We start from the raw sequence: 19,500 nt of genomic DNA, 5'->3' as shown, positions 1-19,500 counted from the left end.
TTTTTGAGAAAGAACTGTTCGCTTTATCATGCAGCAATTTTAAACACAGACTTCGCAATCATATTATCTGGTGTTTTCCAGTGGACCTTAAACCAACGTATCTAGTGGACCAACAGCTTGAAAGTGTAATCATCCACTTGTCTGCTTGCTCACAGTTAGATTTGGGTAGGAGCAAAATTCAAACAACTCCTTTTTTCTTTTTCTTTTTCTTTCTTTTTTTTTTTTTTTTGGTCTTTATTTTAATAAGCAAAGGTGGATGTTGCAGCTTAGAACTGTAAAAGCTACACAACTTGATTTGCAGCCTTTGAACCAAGGTACTGTACAGTTCTGGCTTGAGTTTGTCTTTGCCATTTTTGGAAATTATCTTGTTTTGTTATAAGAATGATTTAAGTTGCAAGTGCCATTAAAGTTCACCACAGTCCAGACCAACTATACTGGGAGAAGGTTCATTCCTTGGAAAGATCTTGTCAGCATTGAAAATTCTGTGCTTTGCATTTTTCCTCCTTTATTCTTCTGCCATTCATGTGCATATGGGTGTGTGGGAGGCTGATGGTTTTTCCAAACCAGACCTAATAAAATTGGATTTTTTCTTCCTCCCCAGATAGGTGGCCAGCCTATTACAGACTTTTTGTTTTTAAGCATTTCTTAAATTGAATGGACTCAAGCCACAATTTAGTTTAGAGACCTTAGTGATCCGATAGAACAACAATGGCATTTTGCTTCAAACTTTACTAACAAAGGAGGGCAGAAGACTGTACTTGCTCATGTTATTGCAGTTTTCTGATAAGCAGGATTGTTTTCTCTTTAATCCTAACTCCACAGCAGAACTCCCCTTGGCTTTGGGCAGAGGACAAATGGACATTAATGGAGTGAAGGGCAAACAGTCAGAATAATGCTTCTAATTGTCAAGTACAAATTACATATGAGTTTCCAAGACAGCGTCACCCCCATTAAAAATAAAATACCTTGCTGTTTTTCAGCTCACATTTTCCCTCCAGCCTTTTCTAGCTGATATCTTTCTAAGTGTCTACAGTTGGGCTGATTGATAGCCGTTAGGCAAATCCAGCAACTGCATCAGCTTGTGGTTGGAGATGAGTGGTAACTGAGTGCCAGGCCATTCATTTGTGGTTTTCCTCCTAGTTTCCAGCTGTGCCAGGCTTTCAGTCAGAGGAATAGATCTGTTGGTAAGGGAAACCGTTGGTAAACCATAGAAACCAAAAACTGTCTCACTACCCACGACAAAAAAACAGAAAGGAACCTTGAGGTTGGGACAAGAAGACCTGCAGCAGCTGTGCTAACTGACCAAGGATAACCTGACCGTTAGCTCAGGTGGGGGGCAGGCCGCAGCCGGGCCCAGGTGCTGCAGGGTGCAGCTCACTCCCCACTCACCCAGCTGCCCTACTGGAAAGCTTCTGCAGCTTCTCCACGTACAGGTGGCACAGCACTCTTCTGACATCCTCCCGAATGTGGCATCCTTAAGAAAAAACACTTATTCCTTAGAGTGCTGACATTCTGGTCTGCGACAATCCAAGTTAGCCTGACCAGAGGTCAGAGGAATAGGCCTCATGGCTAGGAAAAAGACTACAATATGTCAGTCATGATGTAGATGTTTTAAAGTCCTTGGTATTAACATCATGGCTTTTGTAATGGGATTTGTAATGTAGTTTTTATTTGGAAAATACTGTTTGCATTTGGAAATAAGGCTGGCGGCAGGATCACCTGGCTGCCCCTCAGGGCTGTGCCAGGCACAGCTGCCTGCCAATGCCAAGGTGCAGCACCTTGTGTACACCGGGGCATCTCAAAGATGAGGTCTTTCCTGGGATAAGGCAGAGCAGCCCTCAGGTGACATCCAGGTGACATGCTCAGCTGCAGGTGGCTGTAGCCACTGCAAGAGGGAAGGCATGGAGCAGCATTATGGTGCTCCTTCCTCTTGGCCTCAGGGAGGGACAACAAGCTGTATGCAGTTCAAAGACTTTGCTTTTGAAAGGGTCTCCTGGCTCTTTCATGCAGCTTCCCTCTCCAGGAACTTGGCTGCAAGAGACTTTACTTTTTGCCTAGAATTTGGCTGGGGGAAGTTCTGTGTACTTTTGTTTGTCTCATAATAGAATTAAATATTGGTTTTTTTTTTTACTTTTCTCTTTCATAAGAAAATGGCTACAAAAAGGTATTTAAACTCCAAGTGGGCATAGAGGAGCCTTTTCTAGACATTGGCGCATGCTGGAGAAGGGGAGGGAAGATTAGATGCTAACTGAGACTCCCAAGCGTGGACTTCTTCCAAATTGAGTGTCCAGTCAGAAATTTTGATCCGAGCAACTTTATTCAATTTGCTGTATTTGACCACCCAGAAAAGAGCACAAAACACAACAGAATAGCTTTTTGAAACTTTGTACTATTTTTGTACCAAGTAAATAATTGGCTGTGAGAAGAGAGCTCTAAATGTCAAAAGAAAGCATGAGCAAGCGTGATGTTTAGATTTCTGGAAAACCATTTTTCCAAGGGAATGACAGTCCCAAAGGCAGTGGAAGTGCTTACTTTCATCACAGGGATCAGACTATGAGGAGGACTTGCAGTCAGTCTGAGTCTGCAGGCTGTGGTTGTGGATGGCAAAGACATAGGCAAAGCCCTAATCTGAAGAGGGAGGTAGACACGGGTTCTGCAGCACATCCCAGGGCAGCACATATGGCATCCACAGGCAACCACAGCCATCTCCACCATCAGTCCTTAAGGCTCTGCTGTTGGCTGGGCACTGAAAAACACAGAGAAGAGGCATGGCAGGATACAGCTCACAGTAGTTCCTGTCTTGTCTTCTTTTGAAGCCACAGTTCGCCTTGTGATACGAGTACATGTTGTTGCCTTGCTTCTTATATTTGTTTGCACGACACTTGCAGCAGTGCCATCATATTTGCCCGTGCACTCTGCTAAACCTGCTGATATGCTGGCCATATACAGATGAGTCCATGAAAGACTCAGCCACCATGGTTTGTTGACTGCTAGAGGAAGAGGCAGGATTCAACAAGTCAAGAGCTCTTGGTGTCAACATGTGGCATGCCTGATTGTCCATTAGTGCTGGCTGCAAGCTTCATTTCCCTTTATAGATGTCCAGAATGCATACTGTCCAGAAGCATCTCTAAGAGAATCTCTGATGCAGTATTTCTTCTACTCAAATATTCTTCATAGCTTCTTTTGTAGCTTATCCAGCTTTGACAATAATAAGTGCTTCTGGAAAACAGATATTTGTCAAATGGGAGTTTCATCCAAGGGATTACTTCGTTTCCACCGATTTATTCTACTGGGCTAGAATAAATTGGCACAAAGATTCAGTTACTATTGATTCTGACTGAGTCCAAATGAGTTACCTAAAGATAAATGACTTAGTCAGCTATATCATACAGAATTTGCCAAGTATTGCAAATTATCAGATCATTTTTATTAGATTATGTCCATGAAGCAGGTTTTATTATTATGTCAGTACAGCACACAAAACAATCTATACAACAGAATGATTTTTAAAGTGCTCATTATATCCAAATAGTAGGAGTGCAAGCGTTCAGTATCTAAAGAAGTAAACATAGTGTGAGATTTCTCAGTAATGGTGCTATCTGTAGCTGTTAAACTAAACCTAATTGGCAATGATGAGTCATATTCAGCTGCTGTAAGAATGAAGATGCTCTAGATTGCATCAGACCATTAGCCATGGTAGAGTATATGTACAAAGTCCAAACAGAAAAGCAGGCATTCTTCCTTCTTACCTGTCTTGGCTCCAGATTTTTTAAGAGTTTGATGGTGAGGATGTTTGGCTGGAAAGAGAGAGAGGAGTTCAAAGAGGCCCCAGATAACTTGGTAATCTTTCTATTTCTGGTAAGCTCTCCAGCCATATCTCTATAGGAAGCATGGCTTACCATGGAAGGAAGCTTTGGCTTGGTTATATGCATATGCATATATGCAGAAGAGGATTCTGGTTTTTGAATCTTGAGCAAATCTGTACTTCTTCAGATGTAGAGAGTTAAAATTCTTCTCTGGGCTTCCATTGCCTTTTTCCAGTGTTTTCAGCAGTTCCCAATATTTTTAGAAATGACTTTTTAGAAATGGATCATGGGGAACTACCAGACAACATGAAAGTGCTGAATAATCTGGTGATGTGTGGGCTGAAAAGTTCAAGGCATGAAGTGGCTGAACAGCTACAGGTGTTCAGTACCTTAGAGACTGAAGAAACATTCATTATGTAAAGATAAATTTGCATGCTGTTCCCACTAAAATAATGTCAAAAGCCAATAGAGTTTTGCTACTGCCAGAGACAGGACTGTGTCTCAGCAATTGCAAAGCACTGGCTCAAGAGATAATAGAATAAAAATTGTCCCAAAATTCATTTGAAACAAACAGTGTATTGCTTTTCTGTAAATGCTACAACTGCAGTAGAGGGTGGCATCTAAGCAGTATTGTCCCTGAGTAGAACATTTTTGTTTTTTCTCTTTTATGAAAGAAATTAGTTTCCTCTTTCGTTCAGTTGGGATTCAGGTGGGAAAGAAAGATTTTGTGTGAAATGACTAATAGATGAACAGCATAAATAACAGCAGAGCTCTCGATAGGTGACCTTGGATTACCATGCACACTCATTAGCCAGTGAATGTAGATCTCATAGTTTCTCCAGTATGAGTAACAGAGCAAACTGTACAGTATTACTTAGGGCAAGATTATATTTAGTTTAACTGGCATTGAAAATTGTATCAGTTTTCCTTGTATGGCTGCTATACATACTTTCTAACTTTCATGCTTATCTCAAGTTTTTCAGCAGGTGTTTATTAATTCACCGTAAGCCAGCACAGCTGCTAAAAATTAAAGTATTTCTTTCGCACCATCCTTTTAATCCACTTTCATGTCTTTTGACTCTCAGTCTCTGGAACTGGAGAAAAAATCTGAAGTTGAAATTTCACCTCTCTTCACATAGTAGTTTACTGCTCCGTGCTGGAAGTGTTTTCCCTACTTTCCTGGCCTGAAGGGTTGTAATCCCCTTTCAGAGATTCTTTTCTGGCCGAGAGTGTTTTATTGCACTTGAAGGTGATGAGAGATATGGCGGGGGAGGGCTGGGGAGGGAGTCTTCTGATGTTTCAGGATTATCTGAAAAATTAGAAAGGCTTAGTGCAACAGGTGCCATTAACACCTAATATGGGGGCAACAAAAGTGATCATAAATCAAAACATGTACTGGGTGCCACACAGGAGCAGCTCCAGCCCAGCTGGAGAGAAAGCCCAAGGGATCACTCTCTGAGCTTGTAATGCTTTCCCAGAGAAAAAAGCCCTTCTTCTTGGATTGTATTCAGTATTGAGAATTTCATGTTCTCAGTTATGTCAAGCATTGATGTTTTCCTTCAAATATGGAAATGTGATATCTAACGGATCACTGTTCTTAAGCCTCAGAGAGTGCCAGTGCACAGTCTCTGTTATCTCACTACCTCACCTCTGCCACTGTACTGCTACCAAGGACAGCAAGAATTTTGTCTTTTGGACTTTTTCCTGATGTTTATTGTTGGATATTTGCTTTTCTAGCTTACACTCCCCAGCTCTAGAATTAAAAAATAAAAATTAAAATTAAAAAAGTTATGCTGATAACTTAGTCAAATAGATGTACATTCTATGTGTAACTCATAGTCATGAGGCTAAAGCATCATTTCTACAAGTGTCCTTTTTCATCATTTTATATAACATATTTAGAAGTATAATTTATTTTATCTAAACGATGTACTTTAGCCTATGAAGCTCTTTGTTTAGCTTTATTGAGAAAGAAATAAAACCCTGACAAGGCTGGGAAGACATACTTGGATGTTAATGGGCTAAGTATCTTTGGGCAGACTGAATAAAACAGCACGTGTGATATACCTGCCCCTTTTGCGTCACCTTTCTTCTCGATACAAAAGAATCAAGGGTAGGTTAGGCTCCCTCGTGGGACAGTTACTTGTGGAAAGAAGTTCAGCTGATACAAGAATGACAGCAACGATAGATATGTGGTCACAAAGAGTTTATTGCATAAGAAATTGACCTAATGGTGAAAAGTCTTTTAGTTTAAAGGCTTACTGGGAAAGTAATCTGAAAATATTTTCAGATTGTGTAACAGGAATTGTATTTTAATTATGGCCTCAGACTTTAAAATCTATTACATAACCCCTTGATTAAAACTAATTCCAATGTTAGAGGCAGTCAGAGCAAAGTCCATTTTAAAAGATTTTTTTAGATTAGTAAATACAGAAAATGCCAACTGCCAAGCTTTCCAGAATCATCTGAACATTGACAGAAACTCAGGAAACTATAAAAGATTAATATCCCTGAAAATTCTGATTTGAATAGATTTTCATGATGAAATTTCATACTGGATAAAGAAGTAGATATTTCACGTAGAATACTGGTTTTTTTTTTTTCATTTGTATAACTGATGAAGACCAGGAACAGACTTAAATGTATTGTTAGCCTTGGGGGTAGATCCTTGGCTGCAAGATAGATGTTTTAAAAATACTTCTTTAAAATACAGCATTAAAGAGCACCATGACACTCTGACTAAATTGTACCACTTTGGATTGCTGTCTGCTGGATTTTTAAGTGAGGAGTAAATTATGAACTCAGTGAAAGCGGTGGTGGAAAATCACTCTGGCCTGCTCTGGAAGGAGGATTGAGATCTTCTCAAGGAAAATATGGGCAAATTTGTTCACAGGCACAAACCTGTGGAAATGAGCATTGCCCAGAGCTCTGCACACACACACAGCCGGTGCACAGCATTCTGCACAGCGTATCGCACCATTGCTTATGTGAGTGGAGAGGAAAGGGCTCCCTCAGCTCCTGTCCATGTACACAGGACAGCCTGTATCTAACCCAGAGTTCACTTGCTGCCCTAACACTCAGTTGTACAAGAAGAGCGAAGAAGCACGGCTGTTTTGGAGTGTGCAAGTTTAAAAAGGGGATATGAAATAGATTCAGCAGAGAGAAGAGAGTACAGAAAACCAAATGTTCACAGGAAAAGCATGATTAGATTGTATTCGTCATACCAGTAGTTCTTTCTGGATGCTGTAAAAATACAGAAGCCTGCTGCTTAGTTATGTGATTAAACCTAAAACAGCTGATTGAAAAGATAGAGGTAATTTAACTGTACACAGTGGCGGGGTGGGTGTTTAACACACAAGTGGTTAAATCATAACGTTGGTAGAACTGTCTGAACAAACAAGAGGAATGCTCCTTTTTGCACTTGATGCAGAGACCATGCATTTATTCCCTTCCCTTTCTCCAAGGTCAGTTGTGTATGTATCTCTGGAACTTACTTCAAAAGTTGGGAGAGTTTTCAAAACGCCACCGTTATATCATGCTCACTGAGCTGAGATAACCGCCCTGTAAATGCTGATGGAATGAACCTACAAATCTTACAGAGAAGCAAAATGTCCGCAGATAAAAAGAGTTGTGATGTATGTGCTTAGGGAATAAGTGAAGGACGTTTAACCTACCAAGGCTCTTCCATTAAAAAAAAGTATTATCTGATGAATGTTGACGCAGTTCTGCTCAGGAATAGATTAAATCTGCCCATGTTAGAGCATATTATGGTTGAAGATAATATCTGCACTCACCTTATTTTTGGGGTATTTTTAATCAGGAATGTTATATCCTTCTGTTGAAACACCATTTTTTTTTCTTGTAAGAGGCTGTGAAACCTGAGTATACTTACCCAGATCCTGGGGTCACTGATGTCTGTGGTAAAACTTCCTTTTAATACAGTGGTTGGGGACAAGGCCCTCTGTTCTGCTTCAAGGCCACCTGGGACCTTGTAACGCAATGCTTACACCGAAAGTGTACAGCAGATGTTAAGCTTCCTTTACCAAGTTCCTAGTGAAGCTTTGAAGATGATTATATTTTATTTAAGCTCTTGCTGCATTTTAATCAACAACTGAATCTATAGAGTAGACTGCAGACTGGCATAACACTGTACAGAGTGCCTCTGCTTGGTTTCCCTTTTGCTAATGTTTCCCTTTCAGTTACACATTCAGAGGGAACGTGTATCCATCTGTAAATTTCTTGTGATTGATGTTCTTTACAGTTCTAGCTCTTACCACATGCCAGCCTGTAAAAATGCTCCCAAAGTCCAGCTTCTCCAGGTAATGCAATCATTTGTAGCAAAGCAGTGCAAACATTTCATAATGAAAACCCACACCAGGGAATGTTGATCGTATTAACGATCTTAACCCCAAAGTGAATTGTCAAAATGATTCCAAATTTCTTTTAGAGTGTCGTCCAACAAATGACTTCAAATACTCTCTTATTTTACCTTTCTACTTCCTTTTGGACACCACTGGCTTGCATCTTTGGGCCTGTATAGGTTCAGGTCCAGGTTCAGGACCTGAGCAGAGTCATGAAGGTTCCCTGGAACAAGTCTTTTCCTTGCTGGCTTACAGGCAGCTCAGAAAGCACCTTGCTTTCTCCATTTCTTAGGAAATAGGCTGTATATGCTTTTGAGGATCAGAATATTATCTTTATTTTTAGAATTCATTTGCTTCATTTTAAATAGCAGTGGGGTACAAATTCAACATATCACAGCGCTGGAAGATTGCAGTGGTTTTCCAGAAACTACCTGTTCTCCTTTATCTGTCACTGCCTATAGAGTAACACTCAAAAAGTTCATGAGAAACTTCAGAGAAAACAGTGATTGCAGTTATTTTGATGCATTAAATCTGGTTCTAATAGTAGTTTAATAGTGATACAGCCCCAATGATCTTAGAGATATTATGGGTGATTATGGTACTATCCTATTTGTATAATGATAGATTTTCAGTAAAAAAATTTTGCAAATAAAATGAAAAATTTAAGATATCTGATCCATTTTCTGTCAGATCCTAGCTGAACAGCATTTCTTCAATCCTCATGTGTATCCAGGTCACCTTTCTTTTTACATGTAGAAGAAGAGATGTTTCTGATGTTTGAAGCAACTTGCAATGAAGCTCCACATGAAGTAACTTCCTCCTGTGCTGTGTCTGGCACCCATTCACACAAAGGAAAAGGAGAGGGAAAGGAAAAGGGGAGGGAAAGGCAAAGGAGAGGGAGTACAAAAAATGTTACATTTAAAATGAGAACTCCAAATTGCACAACAACTGAGGCAAGCCACTTGTAACTGGAAGTGGGTAACTGTCCAGAACATGCAATGTTGTCAGCTGTGGCCTATTTTCAGAATAAAGTTTTATACTGTACTATATTCCTGCCTCTTAGAAAGGCCAAGGGCCTTCGTCTTTAAAAAGTGATACATCCATTTTCCTTACATCTTGCTTTAGTCTCTGTATTCATGCCTGTAGTATAGACTTGTCCAGAAGGTCTACCAAAGAGAACCAGTGGTGGGAAGGAGAGTGAATCAGCTCGGAAATAATCCCTCTTAAATAAAGGTTTCCACAGGACAGTCCAGATCATGTTATTTCTAGTCATCTCATCATTCTAGTTTTAGGTCTTCCTTGTTTGTAATGCTGAAAATGAAAATATATTCATCATAAGTAACCAAGAATCTGAAAAAAAATATTTGCCAGCTATTCACATCTTACAACATAAAACAAAAAGAAAAAAACCAACAACAACATTATTTAAATATATCTCTGAGTCACAGACTGTGTAGCTTGGCAGGTTTCCCATGGCACGTTGCAGGATTCCTTGGCAAATGTTTCTCGGCTTTAGCTTTTTTAGTTTCTTCACCGTCACCTTGTTGCTCTTATACACAGAGGCACGCAAGCTCCTAAACTTAACTACTGCAATCTCACCAACTCCTAAAATTCCCTGTACCACTTTCATGAGCTGCTGCCATAATCTTTCCCTTTGTATTTTTCTTTCCACTTTGCTGCAATACTGTGAGCTTTCTTTTACCAGTTTCCTCGTCTTGTCTCCCTAATGCCTTCAAGCAGTAACTACCTCTTCTGAACTTGCTGCTTTTTCTCCCAGCCCTTTTCCATGCTGCCTTTTCAACCAGACCAGCTAAACCTTACTTGCACAAAGAGCATTATGCTCTTTTGATTTTAGAGGGTTCTTTAAAGATTTCACTGAGTATATCTGGATTGCAAATATATAGATTTTTCACCAAGAATATTGAACATGTTCAAGTCAGTAATCAAGAGATTATCCTTATTGCTTTTCTGTGGTAACGAGGAAGGTCATCGGATTCCCCGCTACTGTTGTCACCAAACTGAGCAAATGGATGATCAGATAGTATCCAGATAGCTATTTTGGAAGTTATTTCTTACATTTCTGGTTCTGTGTCTATCCTTGGAGGCAATTGTATTGGCAATACTAGAATTGTCGTGTCGGCTCTATTGTATTTTGCTTAGAAAGAGAATTTCCTGACTGTTCTTTTTCACTCTTGAATACCATTTTTCTTTACATGAGCTTTCTTCCACGTATCCATTTTATCTGTGGTTTAATCATTTAATGTTAGAAATTGGAAAACAGCATCCAATCAGAATGTCACTAATTGGTTCGAAATGTCAGCAAGAAACTTGCAGAAGACTTTTCCTGTGCCTCAGTGCATGTAGTTCTATAGTTAATTTTTTTTTCCTTGTCTGTACTGCAATATGTGCTAGAGCAGTGTTTATCAATACCTTTAATTCCAATCTGTATGAAAACACTGACTTTTCTTACAATTAACTACAGGCTGTCTTTGTGGACCACGGGCTGAAAGTAAAGTGTAGATCTAATGTGGTCAGTTTACAGTTAAACCTCATTTATCTCGAGGGTGTCATTGCATTGTCATTGTATACAATACTTTTAGAATTGCTTTGGCATGTTAGCAGAGTTGCACCAGGGAGAATTTTTTCATAGAGACTTGCTTAGGAAATGTTTATATCTCAGTTTTTACTGAGTAGCATAGACGTGAAACACACTGTCTATAAAATTAAGTGCTCAACCTTTCAGACACCCATATTCAGTTCAGATACACAGAACATTCAGCGAAGGTGAAAAACAGTATGGAACAACAACATGAAACGAGAAAAGAACATGAAGTTGGTGAATGGTAAAATCTTACTTGTTTGGCTATGTATCAGTGAGCCTTTCAGCCAAAGAATTAGTAGTCCTTCTAAACTGTAAGCAGATGCTAACTTTTTCAGGATTTGTTAGGTTTTACAATGCAACCTTATGTTGAGATCTGTTTTTTTATTTCTGTGTTATCACAAATCACAGTATGGTTGATATGGGCAGGATCCTCTGGGTCCATGTAGCCCAGCAGGATGCCCAGGCCCACATTCAGTCAGCTTCTGAAGATCTCTAAAGAGGAGACCCCCACAGGCTCCAGGTACCTGTGCCAGTGCTCCAGTGCCGCACAGCACAGAAGTGCTGAGGGACTGAGGTTCAGAGGGACCTCCTGTGTTCCACTTTGTGCCTAGTGTCTCTTGTCCTGGGACTGGGCACCAGTGATAAGAGCTTGGCTCTGTCCTCATTGCACCCTTCCTTCAGATACTGAAATACATTGATGAGTTTATCCCTGACCCTCCTCTTCTCCAGGCTGAACAGCCCCAGCTCTCTCCAGCCCTTCCTTATAGCGGAGATACTCCAGTCCCTTTGTGGCCCTTCACTGCACTCTCTCCGGTATGTCCCTGTCTCTCTGGTACTGAGGAGCCCAGCGCTCCAGCACCTTTCCAGTGTCGGACTACCATAAAAAAGGTAGATTTATTAACTGAAAAGAGTCACAGTACAGACTCCTAGCTAATATCTACATAACTACGTAGCTGCATAGCCTTTCTGTACCTCAGGATCTTGTTCTATGATATCTCCTAGCTTTCGGAGGTGCATTTTTGTTTATAATATGATGTCTCCAACTCATCTTCAGACCTGTAGGCTAATGAAAGCCTACATTATGAAGATTTTTTTCCTCCATTCAGTGGATACCTTTCAAGGAGCATTGAATAAAGGTCTAGCTCCAAGGCTTAGAGAAGGAATGGCAAAATAGGATAGAGACCTGTAGATTTCTTGTAACATTTCCCTCCTCCCTTCTCCCTAAAACAAAACAAAACTGGCAACAGAACAACAACAAAACACAGCAGCAACCAACAAAAATAGGAAAATATAGAAGCCTGACAACATTTGAGATTTCTTGAACTAACGGGGAAACTAAATTTGCCTTTTGGTGCACTGTATTTCTTTACATCCTATCTTCTTCCTCGTTCAACTGTGTGGTTTGTAACAGCAATGGTGTTGGAGCCCTCAGAGCATGGATTTTGTAGTAAGCAAAGTCAGGGAAGGCTGAGAGGATCAAGGAAGCACACAGTAGGGAAGTGTATGCCTTTCTCCCACTGAAATATCCCTCTTTCCTGAGACATACATACACACTGATTTTAGGACTTCTTTAAAGTCAGAGGATGGACACGTCTTCTGTCACAAGAGACAGATCCAGCTCCATGCCTTTCTCTAGGAAAAAAAAGAAGGAATTTTACAAAATCAAACCTTCAGTTTAACTAGTCTTGCACAGATTATCATCACAGGAGGGAGGATATATCCCCAAGTAAGGACTTCTGGATTCAGCTTGTATAAATAGACCTCAGGGAGTGAGTAGGTGAGTGAGTCAAGTGAAAGATACAAAGAACAAAGGTGAGATTTTACATTTTTGTGGCTGCTGGGCATGCTTCCAGTTCAGTGGTACTGGAAGAGCTATCATCCACCTTTAAGAATAGCATTAAGAAAATAACAAGTTGAGATGAACATTCCCATCCAAGGTGTACTGGACTTGCAGTGCTGGCAAGTCATTACTAAAGAATAATTTGTGCCAAAATGTGAGAAGAGATCTTCATACAATTGCTGATTAAGTGCATCTACTTCCCCAATCATTCATCCAATATTCCAATTGAACTGCCAGCCAAAATTCATGAGGCAAATTTCATTATGTTAGTGGTGCCTAGCCTAGAGTTGGCATTCTCTTGTAGTCATGATGGTGGGATGGATAGGAGTCTGAAAGATGAATTCATAATGTTTCATTATGATGAAATATCAAAGAATGTTGGAAGGTCACCTTGTGTTGTATAATTATATATTCAAAAGAATTTAAATTCTTTCCTCAGCCCTCAGTGAATCTGAGACAACAGCAGCGATGGGAAAAACCTCTCTTAAAAATCCCAAGAATCATACTTGTTTTGGCATGACACCGCCTAAGGTGATTTGCGAACAAGGCTGACTTTGCCAAGCTTTCACATTAACACACAGTTCAGCATACGTTTTGCAACATTAAATGTGCTTTCCATTTGCATGGATGGAATTGCCTGATTGTATACTTTTTGTTAATTTAAAGGACTCCGATATTCTAATGCTGGAGCCAAAATGAATTTCTCGAGGTGATGGAGGCTATATGTTAATTACTTTAACAAGTCATTCAAAAAAATGTCTCAGGTTGTTGCTTTGTTTGACTTTGGGAGGTATCAGTGTATCTGCTGCCACAATAATACTGGGATTATAGCTACTGACCATCTTAAAAATCAGGCTCAAAACTGACAGCAGAAGTGGATGCTTATATCTATGTGAAGTTGTTTAATTGGTTTTTTGTAGAAACCAGTATTGCCAGGTACCTTAAATCTTATAAAATACAGAAATCTGTAGGTATGAGTTGAAGCAGTCTTGTCAGAAACAGCAATTAGTAAGTAGCATGTATACCTAAGAAGCAGTGCATACCGTTATTTATCATCTCTTCAGAGTCTAAATAAAAAAGCCCTTTATGCATAAGTACCAGGCTCCCAGATTTTAGCCCACCCGTTTAAATCTGATGTCATATGATTTCAAACTGAGTTTGATTAAATTGTTCTCTGTGTCTCCACCTGAAGCAGCTTGCAGTGTGAGCTGACAGGACGTGAAGTGGATGGCAACAACCATAGAGGCACATCTAGCTCATCAAAGATGGCCAGCACATCCTCCAGTTATTGCTTTGCTTTTTTTTTCTTAGTGGCAGAGATTTCTGCAAAGATTATTATGCCCGAGACCTGTCACCATCCTCTGGGCCTACCTGCTGTATCTGGTGTTGACCCACAGATAAGTAGTGGCATATAGCTCTGTTCTGCATGTGAGAGCTGCAAGATGTAAAGCACCATTTCTCGCAATGAACTCATTAGTAATAGGAAATCCTAATCCTACACTTGCTCCTGCATCTGGGCAGTGAGAGGGGAAGGACTGTATCTGGGTACTTCTTGTTCTCCCAGTGTAGATGGGAGAGGTTTTCTCCCGCGAAGTGCAACAGTGAAACGGTGGCTCTGAATGTCACAGCTTTTAAGGACCTTTTCAGAGAGAAGAAAAGGAGTGTGCAGAGAGACACAAGAGTACTGACCTTTCTTCCTAATTAGAGAAGATGCATGGGAAAACACTTTGTTTGTCAAGTCACCATGTCTCTGTTGACCAGTTTTGGAAACTGTGACCATAAATTTACATCTTGCAGTGTATTCTAAAGGCTGTGCTCCAGAGAGGGGTAGCCTGTCTAGCAGTTGGGCTTCTGAGTTCAAAAAAGACAGGGAACTTCTGGAGAGAGTCCAACAGAGGGTTGCAGAGGTGATTGAGGCCTGGACCATCTCCATTATGAGGAAAGGCTGAGAGACCTGGGACTGTTCATCCTGGAGAAGAGGAGACTGAGGGGATCTTATCAATGCTTATAAATATCTACATGGCGGGAGTCAAGTGGATGGGGCTGAGCTCTTTTCGGTGGTGCCTGGCAACCAGACAAGGGGCAGTGGGAACAAATTGCAACACAGGAAGTTCCATCTGAACATGGGGAAAAACTTTACTTTGAGAGCGACTGAGCACTGGAACAGGCTGCCCAGAGAGGTTGTGGAGTCTCCTACTCTGGAGATATTCAAGACCCACCTGGACACTTCCCTGTGTGACCCGCTGTAGGGAATCTGCTTTAGCAGAGGGTTGGGCTGGATGATCTCCAGAGGTCCCTTCCAGGCCCTACAATTCTGTGATTCTGTGAATCTCTTGGGAGTTTAGACACAAAACTGCGCTGTTTATCACAACTTGCTGTACTCTAGACCGAGATGGCAATACAGTCATATGGAGTAAAAATATTTTAAATTGCGCTTCGAGAGGAACTGTGTACCACTCTCTGGAAATAATTTTTGACACTGTTTTTTTTCTGAAAGCTTTGGAGATTCCACCTATTAATTTGTTTCTTTCCTGAATATATTTATGCAGCGGAAGTATTCCTCTCCTAAAAGGTAAATTCTGTATCGCATCACACCCCATTCTTTACAGATCTTCATAAATCCATTGTCATTTATTTGGTCCTTTAAACTTGGTGGAAGTATGTTTCCAATATACAACATAAAAGGCATTTAATTTTGAATTTATATCATAATAATTAATCTCCAATTTTATTATTTTTTAATGAATTGCATGACATTTCACTCTGTTTTTGTCTCTCCAAACAGCTCATTATGTTCTATCTTGTTTTGATTATATATAGGATTGTATTAGCTGAGATAAAGTTATTCATGCTGAAGGATGCAATTAAATTCTAAAAAGTAGCATATCCAAAAATATTTCTCATCTGTCCTGGTTTTTATCAATTTTAGTAGAAAAGTACTCTCAAAGACTGGATAAAGTATGAAGGCAAAAGAAGTGAGATCACAGAAAAATAACGAGCTTTCACCCTACGCTGGCAGCTGACAAATAAAAGTTTGCATTAATTAAAGGAAAAAATGTCTCTTTATTCTTTCAGACCACTCTTCCGCGGAAATTCAGATGTTGATCAGCTAGGAAAAATCTTTGAGTAAGTAATAACCAGTTGCGTTACATCAATATGTATTTAATACTGAAATGCTGTGAGGTTTCTTTGCCATGTTTTTAATGCAGTAATGTGTCCAGAACTAACTATTCCTAGAGCCTATTTCCTATTGCTACTCTATGCAACATGATATTTCCATGCATTCTCTGTCAGAGTGGGAGGAGGAAGCAACGCGGAATAGAGTTCTGCAGAACTAGCAGCCATCATCAGGAAGTTATGAGACGCTTCTGTTTGGGGCTTTCTAAATCTCTTAAACATATTATGCATGTACTATTCATCAGTTTTCCTAAGCAGTTAGTTTCAAGAGATTCTCTTTGCTCAAATGCAAATGCATTTTTTGTTGCAACAACTGCAGGGTTTTTTTCAGTAGTTTCTTTGGATATTTCAGAAAATAACATTAGAATCCTTTAAAATGCCAATTAAATTAAAAAGTCAAAATGCTTACCAACAGCTTCTTTATGGGAAAGCCTTCTGTACATAAGAAAATAGTTTAGCTTTTAAAAAATTCTGTATAACCTGCTAAAACAACTAACAGTCCAGATAACTATAAGAATAGCAAGAATAGCAGCACATAATGTACATTTTATTGGAGATTGACTAATTGGCTTTCTTTTAAAACCATTTTTAAATTCAGTGAGTTTGTGTTTTTCTTCTTCAGATATATAGAATATGTTGAGGAGGTGGAGAGGCTCTGAAGTCTCTGAGGTAGATTAACTCTTTTCCAAAACATATTCTTATTAGAAACAAAACCAACCAAGCAAACAAACCCATTGTAAAATGATTGATATTACCAATATGTTAATTAAGTAGGAATATATCTTTTTGTAATTTTTCTTGTAAAAGCTCTTCAGGGCAAGGAATGTTTCTGAATTAGTAAGAACCATGTAATTTGAAGATCCGTGTACACGTCACTACATTAGGAAATCAGACGCACTTAGGGCTCGTCCCATTCCACAGAGTGAATGCCTGTTTGCCTCTGCACTGCTGCATTCCTTTTTCCTGTGGAGAGACTGCAAGGATCTGCTGATCTTCATGAAGGAAGAAACAGATAGATAGGCAAAGTGAGAGGGAGAGTGAAAAAGGGAAGGCTGAAACATTGTTCTATTAAAGATACTCCAAAAAGAAGATAGTAAATTTTTTAGGAAAAAGAGCATAATTAGAATAAATAATGAATTTTTCCACTCAGCCATATTTCCAGTTCTCAAATCGTAACAGATCTGTTTCTAAGCATTTTTGTTATTTAGTATGCGGTTCCTAAATTGCAGGTCTTGATTTCACACAGTTGACTTCCTTTTCCTGCATACCATACCAGTGTATGTGACTCACTTGCGTGGTTAATTTGTCATGCGTTGAATAGCTCTTCCTGCATAATCCAGAAAAATCAGTCCTTAAAGTTTACTTTTTCTTCTGCCAAAGCTACTCTTTCAGTCCTGCAATATTCTGCTTTATTAAATGAGGACAGTTTTGATACATGGAATTTACTTTATGACAAAAAAAAAAAAAGGTGTAGCTGTGATTTTTTTTAAAGGATTTTGATTTGATTTACTAATGATATTTAATAGGAAAAATCTAAATTAATTCGGATAGGATTAAATACATAGCTGGTAGCAGCAACCTCCAACAGGATCTTTCCATCCCTAGGGGGTAAGATTCCCTGCGCAGAAAAGAATTCATCAAGAAAAGAAAATGCAGTGCTAATTTTAGAAGAAATTCATTATTATACGTTTACTTAAAGAGAAAGTTCGCTTTTGCTTCTTTTGTGCATTTCTCCTTAAATAGTTCAGAAGTCACCTGCTTGTGTTGGGGGCAGGGGGTATGCTACGTAGTGTTTATTTTGTGTTTTCACAGCTGGAGAACCCCATACAGTTAGGCAGAGCTCTTCTTGTAGGAGGATTGTTTGTTTCTACGGTAGTGAGTCATTCTCCAGATAAAATTGGACAGAAAATAGTTTCAGGATTTTCATGCATTCTGGACTGATATGTTCTTTCAGATAATCGGGCTGTGGCCTGCCTTTGCTTTACATGTGCGTTCTGATCTGCGTCAGGTAAAATTCCAGAGCGTTTGAGAGTAAATCCCTAGGAGATGGCCCCAAACAATGTCCTGCTTTTCCAGGACACTGTCCGCATGTGGGATGTCCTCACAGATTTCAGGGTAAATGCTGCAGTGGTGTGAGCAGACTTGCCTCTCATTGTGATCAATGGGAGCAGAAAGTACTCAGCATTTGTCAAGACCAGGCCTGAAGCTTTGGCAGGAGGTGAAACTCATCCAAGGTACACCCAAACTTAGTCGCTGAAATGGTGATGCTACCAGGCCAGAGTGAGGGCATCTACTCAGACATTCATTATTAAGAGTTTTGAATACTGCAGGAGCCTGTAACTAAAAATATCTTTCCACTCTTTGTCTTGTCCACCCTACCTGCCTGACTGGCTGCCTCCTGGTTTCTTTTTGTTAGCTTTGCCTGGGCCTGTGCGAGTTCTGCCCAATTCATGCTCTCTCATACAAAAAATAAAAAACCTGGGACTGACCAAACGCAATTGAATGATAGGCTAAATTTCAAAGTTATTTAGAATATTTAATTCCTCTGTCCTCCTATGGTGCTGTTTGTGTTATATTTAACACAGGTTCAGATCCTCAAACAGCTAATCACATAGCTTTAACCACTGTGGCCAAGGGTGCTGCCCCATACCCCTGACGTACCTGTAGTGATAAAAAAAAAGTAATAATTTTTCATCCAGATTTAATTCATCTTTTCCCAAGAGCTGTGTTGTTTTCTGATACAGTCATATTTAAATTGTCCTGAGATATTAATTGCTTTGACCTTCTAGTCACGCTTTTGTTTTGAGGACATGTTAATTTTAGCTGAGCCAAATTATAATCTAAAATCCATGTAGACAGAGGTGGGCTAATTCCACTCAGTTCAGGTAACCTATGATTTACATCAAAATGTTGGCCCTTGGCCTCACCGGGTCGTATTACCAACCTCAGTGAGAAGAAAGGTCAATGCTGCTCCCTAGTGGCATTGGGCTTAGTGCAGACCCAAGTATTTAGTGAAGTTTTTTCTTGTTCCTTCTCCTCTTACTGTTAGCATTTCAATTAAAAATCTCAACTTTACAGGCTGTAAAAGTTGGGTTTCCCTAAAACCTAACAGTAATGTCAGGTCTTTTCCGGAATCTCCATCAGAAACTGATGTTTCACTACCACAAACATTAACTTCAGGCTAAAACATGAAGTATACGAGACATGACCCAGTATTGGACATTTACCTACTATTTCATTTATTTGGGTTTTGTAATCATAGCATAGATCTTTACTGAGTTTAAATACCTCCTAGAACTTAAAGTAACAAGGTAAGAAATGATAAAAAGAAATTCAAATATTCTGTTGAAAGGTAAAGAAAAACTAAAATACAATGGGAAGTAGAAACATAAAGATACTCAAGTCCTATGCCACTTCTGAACTGAGACTTCAAAACCTGTATTGTGAAGCAAATAAATTGTTTAACTTTAGGCAACAATTACTGCACATAGCTTTGAAGCATTATGAAACATCCCTTTTATTGCTTTACCCTCATCTTGACCCACACTCTTCTCTCAGCCTCTATTCTTGTGAATAAAGGTCCTTGCATGCAATTCCCCTTTGAAACTTACTGCTTTTAATCATCCTGGAGTGACATATGTTGCACCATCCAGTCAAGAGCTGAGCAAATTTCTTCCAAAGCACTCAGCACTTTTTCAACAAAAAAGACTCATA

At 39.5% G+C, this 19,500-nt stretch overlaps 1 protein-coding gene across 1 annotated transcript in view; it reads left to right on the top strand.

The window, feature by feature from the left end:
• Positions 1 to 19,500, top strand: part of CDK6 (cyclin dependent kinase 6) — a 127,118-nt gene that overhangs the window by 100,809 nt on the left and 6,809 nt on the right. The window contains exon 5 of the mRNA XM_021385661.1: positions 15,685 to 15,735. Coding sequence (XP_021241336.1) covers positions 15,685 to 15,735 — 51 coding nt within the window. The remainder of the gene's footprint in view (positions 1 to 15,684; positions 15,736 to 19,500) is intronic.

This window comes from Numida meleagris, chromosome 2 (assembly GCF_002078875.1).
Source record: "Numida meleagris isolate 19003 breed g44 Domestic line chromosome 2, NumMel1.0, whole genome shotgun sequence".
NCBI lineage: Eukaryota > Metazoa > Chordata > Aves > Galliformes > Numididae > Numida > Numida meleagris.
This window is presented reverse-complemented; position numbering and strand designations above follow the sequence as displayed.